The sequence below is a fragment of the Dendropsophus ebraccatus genome, chromosome 5 (assembly GCF_027789765.1).
Source record: "Dendropsophus ebraccatus isolate aDenEbr1 chromosome 5, aDenEbr1.pat, whole genome shotgun sequence".
NCBI lineage: Eukaryota > Metazoa > Chordata > Amphibia > Anura > Hylidae > Dendropsophus > Dendropsophus ebraccatus.
In genome coordinates this window covers 13,164,695-13,186,222 of record NC_091458.1, presented here as the reverse complement: position 1 = coordinate 13,186,222, position 21,528 = coordinate 13,164,695, and the positions used below count along the sequence as shown (strand labels likewise).

The window sequence follows — 21,528 nt, the reverse complement described above, 5'->3', positions numbered from 1 at the left end:
TATCTATCTATCTATCTATCTATCTATCTATCTATGTAACAGAAAAACTAAGCAGCACTGCTCAAAAATATTCGGGTGCCAGCGGTCCTGGATCCTGACCACAGATCGTTCCCAAATAGCAAATAGATAATCCACGGCACTCACGGGGTTAAACGGTGAAAAAAGTAAGTGATTTATTGCAGCATTCCAAAATAAGACACATGTGTCTTATTTTGGAATGCTGCAATAAATAACTTACTTTTTTCACCGTTTAACCCCGTGAGTGCCGTGGATTATCTATTTGCTATCTATCTATCTATCTATCTATCTATCTATCTATCTATCTATCTATCTATATACTATCTATCTATCTATCTATCTATCTATCTATCTATCTATCTACCTATCTATCTATCTATCTCTATCTATCTATCTCCTATCTATCTATCTATCTATCTATCTATCTCCTATCTATCTATCTATCTATCTATCTATCATCTATCTCCTATCTATCTATCTATCTATCTATCTATCTATCTATTTATCTATCTATCTATCTATCTATCTCCTATCTATCTATCTATCTATCTATCTATCTATCTATCTATCTCCTATCTATCTATCTATCTATCTATCTATCTATCTATCTATCTATCTCCTATCTATCTATCTATCTATCTATCTATCTATCTATCTCCTATCTATCTATCTATCTCCTATCTATCTATCTATCTATCTATCTATCTATCTATCTCCTATCTATCTCCTATCTATCTATCTATCTATCTATCTATCTATCTATCTATCTATCTATCTATCTATCTATCTATCTATCTCTATCTATGCTGTGGCTATACATATCCTGTACTTACAGCAGTGTAGTCTGGATACATGAGGAGAGAACATCCCTTATTCCGGGGCTGCTGACAGACACTTGTATATATTGGCTCCAGCTCTCTATAGAACAATCCTCTGGGGGCCCTGTCTCCTCTATGTGGACACAGACCTGTTCTCCTGTGAGTTTCATGCTTCTATGTTTCTGCAAAAAGTGGAAATCTTGTCAGGTATAGCAGATATGGCAGTATATATTCCTGTGTACATCTGGCACTGGTGTGTGCCCACCATGCCCTGTCATGTTACCCCTCAGGTCTGATTTATTAGCCTGTAATATCCTTTGTTATCAGATCCCAGGCCAGACTCCTTTATTATCAGACTAGACCTCAGACCAGACTCCTTTATTATAAGCAGGGCCGCCATCAGGAATTTCGGGGCCCCATACAACCAAAGTGTCGGGGCCCCCCACATTAATTAAAAAAAAAAATGTGTTCGCCCCACGCCTTGCTGGGAGGTATAATTTGGTTCAGATCAATTCTAGAGAACTGGCTCATATTCCCCATTTTCCCCAGTGGCTTAAAATGTAACCTCTGTTATACAGTTATAAAATTGTAGAAACTAAATGTGAACAAGGTGCAATTCAAATAGACACTTACTTGTATAGCTGCCTCTTGTGCTCTGTATGCAGTGCATTATACTCACCCTTGCAACATACAATTTATAGCGTGTCTACAAGCCCAGCGGGGCTCATTATGATGGAGACTAAAACTTATACAAGAGTGGGGTAGGGGTTCCCCTGTATTCAGAATGCTGTTGAGTACTAGGCAATGCCCCGTTTGGGGTTATTGAATTTCGAGGGTCTGGGGGGCTGTTTGATTTGTATATGTTCACCAATATCCCCCCCCCCCCCCCCCCCCGGTATGCTCACTAACATAGAATATGTTGATAAGGCTAATATAATGAGGCTGTTCCATGTTAGTGAGCATATACAAATCACCCCCCCCCCCCCAGGCAGACTAGTTTAGCTCACCCAAGCCAGTGATAGCGAATACATGGCGGTGAGAACGCTTTCTAGGAGATCCTGTTTGTGCAGCAGAGGTGTCTTTATCCTGCTCTGCATAGACCCTCGAAATTCAATAATCCCAGATGGGGCATTGCCTAGCACTCAACAGCATTCTGAATACAGGGGAACCCCTACCCCACTCTTGTATAAGTTTTAGTCTCCATCATAATGAGCCCCGCTGGGCTTGTAGACACGCTATAAATTGTACGTTGCAAGGGTGAATATAATGCACTGCATACAGAGCACAAGAGACAGCTATACAAGCAAGTGTCTATTTGAATTGCACCTTGTTCACATTTAATTTCTACAATTTTATAACTGTATAACAGAGGTTACATTTTAAGCCACTGGGGAAAATGGGGTATATGTGCCAGTTCTCTAGAATTGATCTCACACACAGACACCAGCACACATGTATACAGACACCAGCACACATGTATACAGACATACAGACACCAGCACACATGTATACACACATACAGACACCAGCACACCAGGGCACGATGAAGTTTGAACTTCTGCAACCTGGAGAAATCACCTGATATCACCTGCAGTCCTATGTAACACCACATAACACAGTGGTATCTCTGAGTACAGATAATGTAGTAGATTTCACCTGCAGTCCTATGTAACAGCACAGATAACACAGTGATACCTCTGAGTATAGATCATGTAGTAGATGTCACCTGCAGTCCTATGTAACAGCACAGATAACACAGTGATATCCCTCTGAGTACAGATAATGTAGATGTCACCTGCAGTCCTATGTAACACCACAGATAACACAGTGATATCTCTGAGTACAGATAATGTAGTAGTCACCTGCAGTCCTATGTAACACCACAGATAACACAGTGATATCTCTTGAGTACAGATAATGTAGTAGCTGTCACCTGCAGTCCTATGTAACACTACAGATAACACAGTGATATCTCTGAGTACAGATCATGTAGTAGTCACCTGCAGTCCTATGTAACAGCACAGATAACACAGTGATATCCCTCTGAGTACAGATAATGTAGTAGTCACCTGCAGTCCTATGTAACACAACAGATAACACAGTGATATCTCTGAGTACAGATAATGTAGTAGCTGTCACCTGCAGTCCTATGTAACACTACAGATAACACAGTGATATCTCTGAGTACAGATAATGTAGTAGTCACCTGCAGTCCTATGTAACACAACAGATAACACAGTGATATCTCTGAGTACAGATAATGTAGTAGCTGTCACCTGCAGTCCTATGTAACACCACAGATAACACAGCGATATCTCTGAGTACAGATAATGTAGTAGTTACCTACAGTCCTATGTAACACCACAGATAACACAGTGATATCTCTGAGTACAGATAATGTAGTAGTCACCTGCAGTCCTATGTAACACAACAGATAACACAGTGATATCTCTGAGTACAGATAATGTAGTAGCTGTCACCTGCAGTCCTATGTAACACCACAGATAACACAGCGATATCTCTGAGTACAGATAATGTAGTAGTTACCTACAGTCCTATGTAACACCACAGATAACACAGTGATATCTCTGAGTACAGATAATGTAGTAGTCACCTGCAGTCCTATGTAACACAACAGATAACACAGTGATATCTCTGAGTACAGATAATGTAGTAGCTGTCACCTCGGGGCGCCCCTACTAAATGATGTTCTACAAAATAAGAAAAGTGTCATACAGGGACTCACAGGTGACGTCTTCTTTGATCTGAGGCGTCACTTTCCCTTTTCCTCTCCATCCGGCCCAGACCTCCATGATGATTCCTTCCAGATATGTTTCATCTTTTCAGAACCTGCGAGACAAACAATTTAGGCTCCGCACATTTCTAGCAGCTTCCTTTCCTTTCTCCCCCCTGTAGGCTCCCATAGTAACTGCGCTGTGTGGGATGTCCCCTGTATGTAGGATCCCCTGCTGTGCCCCCTGTATGTAGGATCCCCTGCTGTGCCCCCTGTATGTAGGATCCCCTGCTGTGCCCCCTGTATGTAGGATTCCCAGCTGTGCCCCCATGAGCTAATAATGCCCCTAGAGGTGGCCCCCATGAACTAATAATGCCCCCAGAGGTACCCCCATGCACTAATAATGCCCCTAGAGGTGGCCCCCATGAGTTAATAATGCCCCCAGAGGTGCCCCCATATACTAATAATGCCCCCAGAGGTTCCCCCATGAGCTAATAATGCCCCCAGAGGTGCCCCCATATACTAATAATGCCCCCAGAGGTGGCCCCATATACTAATAATGCCCCCAGAGGTGCCCCATATACTAATAATGCCCCCAGAGGTGCCCCCATATACTAATAATGCCCCCAGAGGTGCCCCCATATACTAATAATGCCCCCAAAGGTGCCCCCATATACTAATAATGCCCCCAAAGGTGCCCCCATGAACTAATAATGCCCCCAGAGGTGCCCCCATGAACTAATAATGCCCCCAGAGGTGCCCCCATACACTAATAACGCCCCCAGAGGTGCCCCCATACACTAATAATGCCCCCAGAGGTGCCCCCATACACTAATAATGCCCCCAGAGGTGCCCCTAAAAAAAAAAAACATCCTACTCACCTAATCCGCGCTGTGCAGGCAGCAGCTCTTCCTCCTCTTCGGGCTCCATCTTGCGAGCCGCAGGGACGGGACTTCCGGCAGACGTGATGACGTCACATCATCACGCCTGCCGGAGGGGCACATGACCACGGCCCGGCCTCCCATAGGCTGCTGGTATGAAGTGCCGGCAGCCTATGGGAGAGAATACAGGAGGAGGACGCTGACAGGTCCTTCTCCTGTATTCTGATCGCTTTGATGTTCCGCCCGCTGTGCGGGCGGAACATTAAAGCGATCAGTGCATCCCGAGAAGCTGCGTGGCCGCAGCTTTTCGGGATGCTCAAAAACAGTTGGCAAGGGGGGCCGTGCGGACCCCCCTAGCGTAGCGGTCGGGGGGCGGCGGCCGGCGGGCCCGCCGGGCCCCCCCCCCGTGTCTCTTAGGGTCCGGGCCCCATACGGCAGTACCACTTGTACTGCCCTATCGGCGGCCCTGATTATAAGACCCCAGACAAGACTCCTATAGTATCAGACCCCAGACCAGACTCCTTTATTATCAGACCCCAGACCAGACTCCTTTATTATCAGACCCCAGACCAGACTCCTTTATTATCAGATCTCAGACAAGACTGTTATATTATCAGACCCCAGACCAGACTCCTATATTATCAGACCCCAGACCAGACTCCTTTATTATCAGACCCCAGACCAGACTCCTTTATTATCAGACCCCAGACCAGAATCCTTTATTATTAGACCCCAGACCAGACTCCTTTATTATAAGACCCCAGACCAGACTCCTATATTATCAGATCCCAGACCAGACTCCTTTATGATCAGACCCCAGACCATACTGCTTTATTATCAGATCCCAGACCATACTGCTTTATTATCAGACCCCAGACCATACTGTTTTATTATCAGACCCCAGACCATACTGCTTTATTATCAGACCCCAGACCAGACTCCTTTATTTTAAGACTCCAGAGCAGACTGTAATGTTATCAGACCCCAGACCAGACTCCTTTATTATCAGACCCCATACCAGATTCCTGTATTATGAGACCCCAGATCAGACTCTTTATTATGATACCCCAGACCAGATTATTTTATTATGAGACCCTAGACCAGACTTTTTTTATTATCAGACCCCAGACCAGACTCTTTTATTATAGGATCCCAGACCAGATTCCTTTATTGTCAGACTCCATACCAGACTTTTTATTATCAGACCCCAGACCAGACTCCTATATTATCAGACCCCAGACCAGACTCCTTTATTATCAGACCCCATACCAGACTCCTTTATTATCAGACCCCAGACCATACTGCTTTATTATCAGACCCCAGACCAGACTCCTTTATTATCAGACCCCAGACCATACTGCTTTATTATCAGACCCCAGACCATACTGCTTTATTATCAGACCCCAGACCAGACTCCTTTATTTAAAGACCCCAGATCAGACTGTAATGTTATCAGACCCCAGATCTGACTACTTTATTATCAGACCCCAGACCAGACTCCTTTATTATCAGATGCCAGACCAGATTCCTATATTATGAGATCTCAGACCAGATTCCTTTATTATCAGACTAGACCTCAGACCAGATTCCTTTATTATGAGATCCCTGACCAGATTCCTATATTATCAGACTAGGCTTTAGACCAGATTCCTTTATTATGAGACCCCAGACCAGATTCCTTTATCAGACTAGACCTCAGACCAGACTCCTTTATTATGAGATCCCTGACCAGACTCCTATATTATCAGACTCCAGATCAGACTCTTAATTATGAGACTCCAGACCAGATTCGCTCAGTGGTCAACCGATCAGAACCCACCCCCCTAGAGTCCTGACGGCATCACAACTTGGGGAAGATGTCTTCTGGCTGGGGTCCCGGAGTCAGTCAGGTGGTGAATCGCAGGCACGGGGAGAGGTAAGTAAGGACTGGTTATTATGTTTGTCCCTGCCCCTGCCAGCTGGTAGACTTTAGCCGCAGCCAGATTTCTCCTTTAACTGGGAGTGGGAATACACCATGGAATATGGAGCATTGAGTGTAGAGCAAGAGAGTTGCCAAAACCAGTGTAACCAGTAAAGTTACCCCTTGAACTGCTTTGCCCTCTGGTCTTTCATTTCCGGATGTTCTGGATCACCTACACCAGGGAAATTCAAGTTTAAGTCGAATTGGGTTCGGCAACGTCTTTGAACCCAGTCGCTCAGCAATAAACTCCCCACATCTGGAAAAGTTGGTAACCATCCTAGAGCAGCTAGGAAAACATGGATACAGCTGAACCTGGACTTAACCTTGAAGTTTGTTCATCTCTATGAGACACTGTAATCAAGGGTGACAATATCAAGGGACTAAGGGTGGTATTACACGGAACGATAATCGGCCGAATTGGCTCGATTCGGCCGATTATCGCTCCGTGTAATAAATGCAACGATCAGCCGATGACAACGATCATCGGCTGATCGTTGATATAATTTAGAACCTATTTTCGTCGGGCGCCGACCGCGCACCGCTGCGTGTAATAGCGGTGCGTGGCCGGCGACTAACGATATACATTACCCATCCACGTTCCAGGGCTGCTCCTGCCGTCCGCTTCTCCTTGCGTCCCGCGCGCTCTAGCGTCACAGCGGCCTGTCAGCTGATAGGCCGCTCAGCCAATCACAGGCCGCGGCGGTCCCGGCCTATGATTGGCTGAGCGGCCTACCAGCTGACAGGCTGCTGTGACACTAGAGAGCGCGCGGGACCCCCGGGAGAAGCGGACGCAGGAGCAGCCCTGGAACGTGGATGGGTAATGTATGCCAGTTTAGCAAGGGCTGCAAGGACATCGGTAACGATGTCCTTGCAGCTCTTGTCAAACGATTATCGGGCCGTGTAATAGGTCCAGTAAACGAGCAACGATCTAGCAGATCGCTGCTCGTTTACAGGTATTATCGGGCCCTGCTCGGCCCGTGTAATACCACCCTAACACCTATGCGGCCCCCTATTATCATATTGGTTTGTATTGCATTGAACCTTTAAGAAACACTTGAATCCTTCTGGCAGTACACTGCACATAGACCTAGAGCTACAGGATAACATTCTGTTAATACTGGTAGTCACCCAACCTTCCATAGAAAGTGGCTATATAGAATTTTTGAAATTTTTTAAGGAAAAACTCAAAGACTTAGATTTTATTGGGATTATTTTTGACCATGGAGAAACACATACTGGGGGCAGACTGAATGTAATGACACTTCCAATGGAGGTAACATAGATAAACTCTCTATTTAAAGTATTTCCCTAAAGACATTTTCATGTGTTTTCTTAGTTCTTTATCCCGGATCCCATAGATGACGGGGCTGAGGAACCTCGGGACACAAGTGAAGAAAAAAAAGTTAGTTATTGGCATGTATTCAATCTTTTTGGGTAAAAACGTTTCAGTGAGAGTCGACAGTAAGGAAGCCATGCATAAAAGTAGCTGAAATGCGTGAAGTATGACGGTCTTCCCGGCTTTGGAAGCAGAAGAAGATTGAGAAAGTACTTTGCGAGCAACCATCATAATCCGGACATAGGTAAATATGATGATGATTCCCACCAAACCGAAACACAGGATGAAGCTGAGGGTCCTTATGATGTTTTGAATGGGATTTACCAGTAGGGTGTCATTCTTGCAGATGGCATAGCGGTATAGGTTTGTAACTGAGGTTTGTAAACATAATGATCAGTTCACCACCATGTAGGACTATGAGTAGGACCCATATTGAGGCATAAGTTATATTTGCTCTCTTTGTGGTACAAAGTTCAGCGTGACGTAGAGGGTAACAAATGGCCACATAACGTTCCAGAGCCATGGCGGCCAGGTTGTGTGGAGTTGCCCTAAATACACTTGATGAAATGGCATAAAGGATAAAACAGAAGGGTACGGGGACATAAACCAAATACATTGCTGCCAGCAAGAAGTAGAAGGACAGGAAGAGATAGATGGTATCGTTCATAAGTGTAACGCCCGGAGTAGTGGATCCACTGGACCGGCACCAGCGATGGCACAAACCTCACCAGGGAGCGGAGTCTAAGGGGCCGCTGGTTTTCACCAGAGCCCGCCGCAAGGCGGGATGGACTTGCTGCGGCAGGCGACCCCCAGGTCGCTACCCCTGGCTTGGTTGCTGGTGACGGCAGGCGAGGCGTGACAGGAGCAGGTACTGACAATGGCGTGTAAGCGTACCGCAGGTGACAGGCTGAACACAGGAACAGCAGAGAGACGGGAAGCAGGAACCAGGGACTAGGAGTAGGGACTGGGTAGCGGACAGGAATCAGGAACAACAGGGAGCTGGGCCAAACGCTATGGGAAGCATGTAGAGGCTCCAACACAGGGAACAAGGCAAGCTGGGATTTATAGGGGAGTGATTAGGTGCAACTACCAATTAGGAGCGCACTGCCCCTTTAAATCTGAGACAGCCGGCGCGCGCGCGCCCGAGGAGGCGGGGACGCGCGCGCCGGCTGGCACAGCGGGAGACAGGAGCGTGGAGAGGTGAGGCGCCCCCCGGGGCCGAGGTGATAGCAGCGCCGGGTCCCCGACTATGGACAACGGCTGCTGCATGGGGCAGGAAGCGGTCGCGGCGGCGGCCCGGAACGCGGGACGCCGCCGCGGCTGTGACAGTAAGCATGCAGATGAAGAGCAGATAGCGGGCAATGTCCCGGAGCTGAGAGGTGATGAAGAAGACATTGAACACCAGGGCGACAAAGTAGATGAAGAAGCAAAACCCAACTATGGTCAAGAAGACGAACGACCATCGTATGGCCTCACTTGTCTTGCTGAGGGTGATAGGAACTTGGGTGGTGTTGACTTGAAGGGTTGATGAAGAGTTCACCATAACTGGTACAGGGAGGATATTTCTATCAGAGGAAGATAGGAAAGATCATGAAGCCTTCGCACCTCAGTCAACATCTACAGATCCACATCTACAGATCTAGCCATGCAGAATGCCAATGCCACATTCGACAAGACAGAGTTTGGCTGAAAAACTTGCGCTGGTCACAGTGGAAACAAGCACCTTTGGACAGGCTAGGCTATGTAGTTCCACTGTAGTTATGCAACCTTAACACAGTTTTGACGCAGGCGTGAGGGGTCACCTTTGTCCTCAATATGGACTATAGTAGGTCTGCTATCATGTGCAGGCAATTTGTGCAAAGCATAGTAGGCAATGAGGCAGGCTAGGTTTACATTGCATAATGTGAATCAAATGGACTCTGCAACAAAGGTCCCAAACAGGCCATTTAGCGTGTTAACAACTAATCACTGCACTCACCACGTCATGGGACGTTTCGGCATCAAGCCTTCCTCAACTGTCTGCAGACAGTTAAGGAAGGCTTGATGCCGAAAAGTCCCATCACATGTATTCTGATGACTTTTCTACGATAAAATATTTTGAAGCATGATATGGTGAGTGCCGAGAATCTACTTTTGAAATGTTAAACAGTTTTTTAACAACTAATCACTGGACTTAAGACTAGTGTTGAGCAGACTTGCTGAACTGTTTGCGTTCAGCAACATTCTCAAACCCAAACGGTATTTGACTCACAGAGGCTGGAGAAGTTGGATGACACTCTAGGGTTCCCAGAAAACCCTATGGCTCTATCCAACTTTTCAAGGACTCCCTAGGGCGTCATCCAACTTCTCCAACTTCCGGAAGCCAAATGCAGAGTGTTCAGTTTTGGAGAACATTGCCAAACCCAAACAGTTTGGCAAGTCTGCTCAACACTTCATAAGACCCATGGCTATGTAAAATTACTCTTTCACTATTCTACTCTTTACTCTTACTATTATGCCGTGTTCCATTCTCAACAACTGAATCCTTACTACTGACTAGACCCCTGCTCTTTAGGTGGGACTTTCAGCTAGAGAAGGAATTGGTGGCTCAGCAGGGACCTTTCCCATTCTAGAACCTTTATAACCACGTATAGTTCCATTCACAGTACAGCATATTATCCTTATGTATTTGCTCTGCTGCTTCACAGTCTAAGCAGTAGATGTAGCTGAGTAAATGAACTCTTAAGTTATATCCAACAGGAAGTTTAGTGCTAGAAAAACATTTATTTTGACACTACAACAATATTTTTCTAAGTTAAAGGGGCATCTCCATCCGTACGAGTTACTTCCTAGTCAATATAGGGAACAAGAAAAGGATTGGTGGGGAATCTGACCCCTAAAGAGTTTTGTAGGCCCTATAGTGAGTGAAAGGAGCTCCAGACATAGTGTGCTACATTCATATCCAGGACAACTGTTTTCCTGCCCTTGAAATTGTTGGGGGTCCCAATGGTCAGAACTAAAGATGGTCCGAACCTGCCGAGGTTCGGGTTCGTATGAACCCGAACGCTCGGCATCAGATTCCCGCTGTCTGGCCGCTCCATGCAGCGGGTGGATACAGCGGAAGGACCGCCTGGAAAACTGGGATACAGCCTATGGTTATGTCTGTATCCCAGTTTTCTAGGCGGTCCTCCCGCTGTATCCACCCTCTCCACGGAGCGGCCAGACAGCGGGAATCATTGCCGAGAGTTTGGGTTCGTACGAACCCGAACCTCAGCAGGTTCGGACCATCCCTAGTCAGAACCCTACTGAATTAGGTTATGCACAATCCTGGGTCTCCTACAGTAATGAAGAGTCAATAAGGAGTTGTGGCTCAGCGTTTGTGCCGCACTCTAGCACACCTCACCACTCCTCCTCCTCCCTCTTCTTCATGAATAATCAATGCTGCCCGGCCTCCTGCTTGCTTAGCTGTCAGTCAGTATCTGCCAACAGAGAACTGATCTGCAATTAGATATAGATCCCCCTAGCCTGTGTAGGAGCTATGGCCTAGGGCCGAGGCCGTACAAGGACCACAGTCCCTCCTCAGCCGTGTAAGATGTTGTGTTACAGAAAATTTTGCTCATAGCTGGCGTAGGTTTCACTATCATTTTTCCAGCGGAAAAATGCTGCCGCACCCCCCGTAACGCCGCCTCTTCGCCCCCCAGGAGGCTCAGGTGGGCTTGATGTGAATAAAATATTCGCAAATAGACAATTTGCTAATTTTTAAGCCGATCTGAGTGTGAGTGCTATCATATTAATTACATTGTCATTGTACATTATAATTGTGACTGTGAGGCTATGTTCACACTACGTAAGTAACATAATAATCACGGCCATTGTTGCTGATTTGCAACATCGACCGTGATTACTACAGAGCTAAGGTAGTGCTGCCTTCTATGGAATCCCTGCTGGAGTGTATATACGTGGTATACACTCCGGACGGGATCCATAGCGGCGCCGCAAAAAACTGACATGTCAGTTTTCTGCGGCCCCTATTCAATGAATAGCGGCCGTAGAAAACCTGTCAGGGCACACAATGGAGTGTGCGGCTCCATCCGCACACTCCATTGTGAGCAGCGGGAAATTCGGATGCGGGCGCATTAGTGAAGATCATCTGGTCGGGACTGCAGTACCAGCAGGGATGATCTTCTCTGACACCCGTCGTTCTGTGACCGGGCCGGGTCATGGAACGGCCGTTATCTTATGCCATGTGAACATGGACTAAAGCTGCACAGGTCCGGGAATGGTTCCTATGAAGAGAACAGGGTCCTGTACCAGATTCTATAGTGTAATCGTGTAAACTATGGACGTCTAGATATGGTAAAGCAACAATACTACATGGTGTGAAGGTAACCAGTGAGTCACCATTATAGACCTAGTAACTAAACTAATAAAACACGGTTGTGTATGGTTCATTAAACACATTGAGCAAACATCCACAGAGCAGAGAGAAAAAGTACAAGGGAGGAAAGGACCAAAATTTGTGTGATGTTATTTGCAGCTACAGGCAATGTTTGGTGGAGGTGACTGCAGCTGATGGAGCCTAATAAATATGAGGGGTCACTTACTTTTCTCCCTGCACCGTGGATGTTAACTCAATGTGCTCAATGAGATATTAATGGTACAGTTCTCTAGTTGCATTGTGTTTTGCCAGTACTGTGACTTAGTGAAGGGCCAGACCACATTTTATCAGTAAGTAATACAGAAATCCTGTATAATCCTATAAACTAGGGGGGGTGGGGGGATAGACCCAGACTACGCCCTACTGGCTGTAACCATCAGGACTGCCAGGCCGCTCACATTGTTTTCCTGAAAATCATCTCACAACAAAACTGAAAAAAAAAAATAATAATTGATGACAAGAAGAGCAACTTCTAGTTCTGTGAGTGTAGTATTATATGGGTGGGTGGATCATATACTTACACGAGTGCCGGTCCAGTGCAGTGCCCGCTCTCCAGCTGAGGGCCAGTGACTCGCTATAGATCAGGTCTGGGGTATATAATGGATTCACACTCCCTGATGTATAATCCGCATTAACCCTTTACTGGACATCTTATCTTATCATAATAACTATAATAATTTCATAAACTTATTCCTAATGACTCCCCGTGCGCCATTTTTCCCCAAGTGTTATCAGAAACATTGTGCTATACCTGACTGCTCCGAGATAATCACATCCCCCGTGTGTATACCTGGCTGCCTGCCCAGTCATCATTTACATCATATTATCTCTATACAAAACCATGTATCTCCTCTTCATGGAAGATTCCTCATCGCCTTTCATGGCCTGAGAACATAATATAGGGCAAGACAAGTGTTCTAAACTCTTAAGTAGATCAGAAATGGACATTGGACCCTGTGGTCACTTCTATGCACTTGCAAATTTCTTGTAAATGATGTAGGCACAGATAGTACTTTCCCTCCCTGTTTCTCTCTGTAGATGATGTAGGCACAGATAGTACTTTCCCTCCCTGTTTCTCTCTGTAGATGATGTAGGCACAGATAGTACTTTCCCTCCCTGTTTCTCTCTGTAGATGATGTAGGCAGGCCCGCTTCTGCCATGAGGCGGAATGAGCCTTCCGCCTCAGGCGGCAGATTTTGCGGTCCGGCAGGGGGGCGGCATTATGTCCCCCCTGCTGTCATTTTTGTTAAGTATCACTTAACAAAAATGACAGCGGCCGCTCACCTGTCCCGTCGCCCGCGCTCTCCACATCCCGTCAGGTCCTGTGACGTCACCCGTGATGTCCCGTGACGTCGTTGGGGGACACGCTGGGGTGATCGGGTCGTGCGGATGCCGGCCATCACTCGGGGCGGCCGCCTGAGGTTTGCCTCAGGCGGCAGAAACCCCAGAATCGGCCCTGGATGTAGGCACAGATAGTATTCCTTCTCTGTTTCTCCCTGTAGATGATGTAGGCACAGATAGTACTCCCTTCCGTTTTTTTCCCTGTAGATGATGTAGGCACAGATAGTATTCTCCCTCTTTGTTTCTCTCTGTAAATGATGTAGGCACAGATAGTACTTTCCCTCCCTGTTTCTCTCTGTAGATGATGTAGGCACAGATAGTACTTTCCCTCCCTGTTTCTCTCTGTAGATGATGTAGGCACAGATAGTACTCCTTCTCTGTTTCTCCCTGTAGATGATGTAGGTACAGATAGTATTTTCCCTCCCTGTTTCTCTCTGTGGATGATGTAGGCACAGATAGTATTCTCCCTCTTTGTTTCTCTCTGTAAATGATATAGGCACAGATAATACTCCCTCTCTGTTTCTCCCTGTAGATAACATAAAACAGATAGTACTATCTCCCTGTTTCTCCCTATAGATCATGGGTCTCCAAACTGCGGCACTCCAGCTATTGCAAAACTATGCCTGTATAGCCAAATCCAAAGCTTTAGCTGTCCAGGCATGATGGGAGTTGTGGTTTCGCAACAGCTGGAGGGCCGCAGTTTGGAGACCCATGCTATAGATGATGTAGGCATAGATAGTATTCTCCCTCTTTGTCTCCTTTAGTGGTAGTTGCCCCTGTGAAGGCCATAATCCTGCTGACAGAAACTTGCATAAGAAACAGCTTGTGGCGTACACTATCAAGTACAAAACTAAATTGATCTCCTGACTGTACCCACCGGAATTTATAGACTAAAGTCTGTATTACACTGTACAATTGTGGTGTCCCACCACGTACGTTTCTAGTCTGTTGCAAAAGCCTTGTGCTCTAAAGTAAAGTGGTAATGAAGTTATGAATGAGTTTTGCCACTAGATGTCACTATGTTAATTCTTGTATGTGTTGCACAGCTGTAGTCACTATAGGGTTATTGTCTTGTTATGCGATTCTTTGTACCAATGAGGGATGCTGTTCTTTTTCTACCTATCCTCTATTCTTTACCCACTTTTTTCTCCACTGCTCACAGGGACTTTTATCCACCCTGTAGGAAGTCGTCATATGGGGAGAGGAAGCACACAGAAGGGGTGTTATATACTACTGGGGGAGCACAGGGGGACTATATACTACTGGGGGAGCGCAACACGTTTACTAATGATGTTCAGCTCAGACGTTCACCTGACAATAGACCCCGGTAAGTGGATCTTCACTAAAAGTTGTTGAGTACCCCTGCTGTATTGTAAGAGACTTTTCAGTAAAGATCACCTTATTTATTCTACTGGGACTCAGTGATAATTGCACCAGTACCTTACACACAGGACACACCGTTCTTGGGTCATTTTCTCCTTTCTGTGAGTGGGGGCACCGACAGTCCAGATGGGTCATCTTCCCACTCTGGACCACCGTGATAAGCACCCAAGGGACCCATCACAGCCCGGCAGGTCACCGACCATTTGGGAGCAATGTAGCCAGCCACACAAACTAAAAGCAGGTATACCATCACACCTGTGTGCCGAGTTAGCACTGGCATCTCGACTACATCCTAACTGGCTGAGCTATAGGCCAACCACCGACATAACATCATCCCGGCGGTTGGGTACTGAAAGGTGCGACCATTGCACCCACCACACAATATTACAGGCGCAGACAGCGTGTGGGGAGCTGCAGGGGGGGAGCAGCCGGAGAGGCTGCCCGGATGCTACCAGATTGTCCAGGCTGCCCATTGAAGTCTATTACACAGAGCGACAAGCAGCAGACAGTTGCTGCTCCAATCGTTGCATTTTAACATGTTAAAAGACCACGATTAACATCATGCATCATGCATAGTAATTTCTTTTACTGGAGAACAATGTGCGGTGACTGAGAAGCCTCTGATTCTCCCAAAGCAGTCACTGACCTAGAGTTGCTCATATCTGCAGCCTCGGTTTCCCAGCATGACCCACGGCAGCTATGTATACAATGTAAATCAGTGAATGTGTCAGGCTGCCTGGAGGTAAGCGTTGTATGTATTGCTTCTTACTCTCAGTACATGTGCTGGGCCTAGTCCTCTGTACTTGGCTCAGTGAATGGTAATGGTTACAATTGTACCAGTATACAGAAGCAGGGACTCCTGTCTTTTGATAGGAGTCCCAGTTCATGTATGAATTTGAATCAGCTGAGGAATCCTGGTCAAACCCCTTCATCTATGGACTCTAAGTCCAATGTCACATGTGCCTATACATACATGTGAGAAGCAGCAGCACATCTCAGCGCTGTACCTTCAAGCATTGGTGTGATGGAGTTTTATATATATTTTATGCCATAGTTAGCCATGTTCCTGTATTGTACATTCCGAGCATGGTCCTCCGGCTCTTATATGGTTAATTTTCTCTGCTCTCTCATTACTCTCAGCATCTTGTTCGTTCCCGGAATTTTCCATACGGATGAGTGAGAATGTCCCTCCAGAGTCTATAGTGGAGACCGGCGGGAGAGTCAGTACAGTGAGTTTACATAGAGATCAGGTGTAATCGCTGGGGTCACGTTATAACATTGGGATTCACTTTGGATTTGTTTTTCCAGTTATGTCTCAGCTGCAGAATTCGAGCAAACTTAGTTTTTTGTAAACGTGACTTTTACATGGAAGAAACAAAAAAACAATAAAAATAATAGAATACATGTACAATGCAGTACGGGGTAGGGAACCTTGGCTCTCCAGCTGTTGCAAAACTACATTTCCCATAATGCAATGCTAAAGTTCCCTTCACTGTTCTATACAACTAACCAAGCACATTAAAGAGATTCCTGTGTTTTATAAAAAAAAAAAAAAATTATATATATATATATATATATATATATATATATATATATATATCATACTAACCTAGCCCCAGTCCCCGCAGCCCCCGTTTGCTTCTCTCCGATCCCCTGATCTTCTTCCTTCTTCTTTCTGGCTCAGCCATTCACTGGCCGAGATGGGACAAGAGAGATCGGGGGACTAGATAGAGGTGGATGGGAGCTGCAGAGCACCAGTGCTAGGTAAGGGATGGAATGGGGTGAGGGGGAAATGGAGAAAGAAGGATATGGAAATGGGGCCAACTATTGGGGAATAGTGTTCACATGCACATGGTGCCCCAATCACTTAGTATGGAGCGTGCTCTGTGTGTCTCTGGGTCCTCAAAGCCAGGGCTGGCCTTAGGGGTGGGCAACCCCATCATCACCCCAACAATTAAAAGGGGGAGTAAGCATTCAACAAAACCAGGCAAGGGCTCTTTTCGGGTGCTGCGCTGACCACTTTAACTATAAATGCTCTATTGTCGCCTGAGCAGGCTGATCTAGTATGCAGAAAAATCATCATGAGTAATAAGAAATATGTGGTCAATGCCAGAAAGAGCCTTGTAAGAAAAAAGAAAGCACTTTACTCAAAGGTCTCAAAGGTGGACACCATACTCACCTCCATGGTCCTCAAACCACTCATGGTCCCCGCTCTCCCTCATAGACACCACTCATGGCCCCTGCTCTCACATAGACTCCACTCATGGCCCCTGCTCTCACATAGACTCCACTCATGGCCCCTGCTCTCACATAAACTCCACTCATGGCCCCTGCTCTCACATAGACTCCACTCATGGCCCCTGCTCTCACATAGACACCACTCATGGCCCCTGCTCTCACATAGACTCCACTCATGGCCCCTGCTCTCACATAGACTCCACTCATGGCCTCTTCTCTCACATAGACACCACTCATGGCCTCTTCTCTCACATAGACTCCACTCATGGCCCCTGCTCTCACATAGACTCCACTCATGGCCCCTGCTCTCACATAGACTCCACTCATGGCCCCTGCTCTCACATAGACTCCACTCATGGCCCCTGCTCTCACATAGACTCCACTCATGGCCCCTGCTCTCACATAGACTCCACTCATGGCCCCTGCTCTCACATAGACTCCACTCATGGCCTCTTCTCTCACATAGACACCACTCATGGCCCCTGCTCTCACATAGACTCCACTCATGGCCTCTTCTCTCACATAGACTCCACTCATGGCCCCTGCTCTCACATAGACTCCACTCATGGCCCCTGCTCTCACATAGACTCCACTCATGGCCCCTGCTCTCACATAGACTCCACTCATGGCCTTTTCTAACACATAGACTCCACTCATGGCCTTTTCTAACACATAGACTCCACTCATGGCCTCTTCTCTCACATAGACTCCATTCATGGCCCCTGCTCTCCCCCATAGACTCCATTCATGGTCCCCCCTCTCCCTCATAGACTCCACTCATGGCCCCTGCTCTCACATAGACTCCACTCATGGCCCCTGCTCTCCCTCATAGACTCCATTTATGGTCCCCCCTCTCCCTCATAGACTCCATTTATGGTCCCCCCTCTCCCTCATAGACTCCATTTATGGTCCCCCCTCTCCCTCATAGACTCCATTTATGGTCCCCCCTCTCCCTCATAGACTCCATTAATGGTCCCCGCTCTCTCACATAGACTCCACTCATGGCCCCTGCTTTCACATAAACTCCACTCATGGCTCCTGCTCTCCCCCATAGACTCCACTCATGGTCCCCCCTCTCGCTCATAGACTCCACTCATGGCCCCTGCTCTCACATAGACTCCACTCATGGTCCCTGCTCTCACATAGACTCCACTCATGGTCCCTGCTCTCACATAGACTCCACTCATGGCCCCTGCTCTCACATAGACTCAAATGGAGGCACATGGTACCGTAGCGTTGCCAGTAAATGCAGTAGGGACAGGGTTACATTGTATATGGCGGGGGTTGTGTTGCTATAGAGCAGTGCTACTGAGACTGTGAGGCCCCCATAGTTGCTGGTGGGGCACAGCTTTGGAGGCAGTTCTCACAGGAGGGACTATAAGCTGCACAGTCCTTTGTCTGGCTGCAACAATCTTAGGTTTAGCATGACTATTGACTCATTTTGTACTTATTTTAATGTTGTACAGGAGACAAATGAAGGGTAGACAAATGAAGGGTAGACTAAGCAATATTTTTTTTTAATTCTTGTATAGCTTTTACCTGTATAGATGTTACCTATGAGTCATTACATCTAATAGTTCTGTATTATGAGGCCTTAATGTCACCACTTATTTTTATGTTACTACTCCTTACTGCTTCTGAATGGCAGCTTATTGACGTGAATAGGTATTTGGTATAGCCGGGGTGCCACTATAAGACTATTAATACCGGCTGCTTGTATATTCAGGCCTATTCTCCATGTGTTTTCAAAAACATAAATCATCTGGATCCATCAAGTGTGAAATCTCCATATGGGTCTAGTTACTGGCACCAGCTCTGCCATTGGGGAGACAGACGCACACATGAACAAACTTAACTCTACACGGGATGAACGTCTGCCAAGAAAAACAGAGGAATACCTAAGGGAAGAACAAGGAGGTACATAAATGTTACATTCACTTGAAATTTATTTATTTGTGGACCATCGACATGTGATGACCCGAAGCAGCGGAGATCTTCATACTAGTCCAGTCTTCTCTTAAGTTGTTGGCTATTTTCGGGTATGATGCTATAAGGTCTGTGCAGATGGCCCGGAAAAGACCTGGGGCTTTTATACATCTGATCTTGGGGACGTCTTATGATGTGAACAATCTATGTCTGTAGTTTTTACATCCTACTGGATCAACTGGATGAAGGTAACACCCAACCATCGCCAAAGGGTTCGATAGAAGCTTTAAATATCCTTACGAATCAATGGCTAATTCTACTGAGCTCCGTAGTAACTGGACATTGACTGTTACGTTATCTCTTCTACCACCAGCCATCATCTGCTTTGGTGCCTTCCTCTACATTATGGCCATCATCTTGAAGGTCTATGTCACCACACCCAACATTCGGGACAGTGCCCGCTATGTTCTATTTGCCCACATGCTTATCAGTGATACATTGTATCTCGTAGTCGGCTTCTCCTTACTTATGACCTCCTTGTTTGCCGTAACCATCCTTATACCCATCTGCTACATCTTGGTCACCCTTGGATCATCATCATTTAGGGTGACCCCATACATCTTGGCTGCCATGGCCCTGGAACGTTATATATCTGTTTGCTTCCCATTAAGGCATATTGAGCTTTGTACAAGACCACGATCTAACGCTGCCGTCCTTGGCATATGGGTGGTTGGACTGATCCCCAATGCTATGGACTTCATATCACTTATGACATTGGTACAGAAAGATTTCTTTTCCCAAGATAAAATATGTTCTAGGCACATATTTGATGTATCACAAGAGCAAAATTTGGTTAGGAAGATAACTCTTATCCTTAGCACAGTTCTGGTAGGGTTAATAATTCTATATACGTATGTCAGTATCATGGTGGTGGCCTGGAAGATCGGCTCCGGCAAGTCTTCTGCCTCCAAGGCTGCCAGAACCGTCATAATCCACACATTTCAGCTCCTTCTCTGTTTATCTTCCTTATATGAACCATTGGTAAAGAAACAAGAGGGGAAGTTCATGATTTTCCTTCAGCTGTTTCATTTCCTTGTACTGACCTGCTTACCGAGGTTTCTGAGTCCCTTAATATATGGGATACGGGATGAATTTCTACGTAAATGTATTCTAAGGAATATAGGACTGAGAGTTTTTTGATTAGAAAAAGAAAAATGTATTATCTATCTATCTATCTATCTATCTCCTATCTATCTATCTATCTATCTATCTCCTATCTATCTATCTATCTATCTATCTCCTATCTATCTATCTATCTATCTATCTATCTCCTATCTATCTATCTCCTATCTATCTACCTATCTATCTATCTATCTATCTATCTATCTATCTATCTATCTCCTATCTATCTATCTATCTATCTATCTATCTATCTCCTATCTATCTATCTATCTATCTATCTATCTATCTCCTATCTATCTATCTATCTCCTATCTATCTATTTCTCTATCTATCTATCTATCTATCTATCTATCTATCTATCTCCTATCTATCTATCTCCTATCTATCTATCTCCTATCTATCTCTCTATCTCCTATCTATCTCCTATCTATCTATCTATCTATCTATCTATCTATCTATCTATCTATCTCCTATCTATCTATTATCTATCTATCTATCTATCTCCTATCTATCTATCTATCTCCTATCTATCTATCTATCTATCTATCTATCTATCTATCTATCTATCTCCTATCTATCTATCTATCTATCTATCTCCTATCTATCTATCTATCTATCTATCTATCTATCTATCTCCTATCTATCTATCTATCTATCTATCTATCTATCTATCTCCTATCTATCTATCTATCTATCTATCTATCTATCTATCAATCTATCTCCTATCTATCTATCTATCTATCTATCTATCTATCTATCTCCTATCTATCTATCTATCTATCTATCTATCTCCTATCTATCTATCTATCTATCTATCTATCTATCTATCTATCTATCTATCTCCTATCTATCTATCTATCTATCTCCTATCTATCTATCTCCTATCTATCTATCTATCTATCTATCTATCTCCTATCTATCTATCTATCTATCTATCTCCTATCTATCTCCTATCTATCTATCTATCTATCTATCTATCTATCTATCTCCTATCTATCTGTCTATCTATCTATCTATCTCCTATCTATCTATCTATCTATCTATCTATCTATCTATCTATCTCCTATCTATCTCCTATCTATCTATCTATCTATCTATCTATCTATCTATCTATCTATCTATCTCCTATCTATCTATCTATCTATCTATCTCCTATCTATCTATCTATCTCCTATCTATCTCCTATCTATCTCCTATCTATCTATCTATCTCCTATCTACCTATCTATCTATCTATCTATCTATCTATCTATCTATCTATCTCCTATCTATCTATCTATCTATCTATCTATCTA

At 45.3% G+C, this 21,528-nt stretch overlaps 2 protein-coding genes across 2 annotated transcripts; one reads left to right on the top strand and one right to left on the bottom strand.

The window, feature by feature from the left end:
- Positions 1–7,702: 7,702 nt before the first annotated feature.
- On the bottom strand, positions 7,703–8,363 carry LOC138794105 (odorant receptor 131-2-like). The gene is given in 2 exon segments (XM_069972870.1): positions 7,703–8,131; positions 8,133–8,363. Coding segments are annotated over 2 exon segments (660 nt in total).
- A 10,995-nt stretch (positions 8,364–19,358) lies between these two features.
- LOC138794104 (odorant receptor 131-2-like) lies at positions 19,359–20,252 on the top strand. The gene has a single exon (XM_069972869.1). The coding sequence runs from the start codon at positions 19,359–19,361 to the stop codon at positions 20,250–20,252; it is 894 nt and encodes a 297-aa protein (XP_069828970.1).
- The last annotated feature ends 1,276 nt before the right edge of the window (positions 20,253–21,528 follow it).

Coding starts and splice junctions, on each gene's coding strand:
- LOC138794104 (XM_069972869.1), top strand. CDS start 19,359: ATGGCTAATTCTACTGAGCTCCGTAGTAACTGGACATTGACTGTTACG.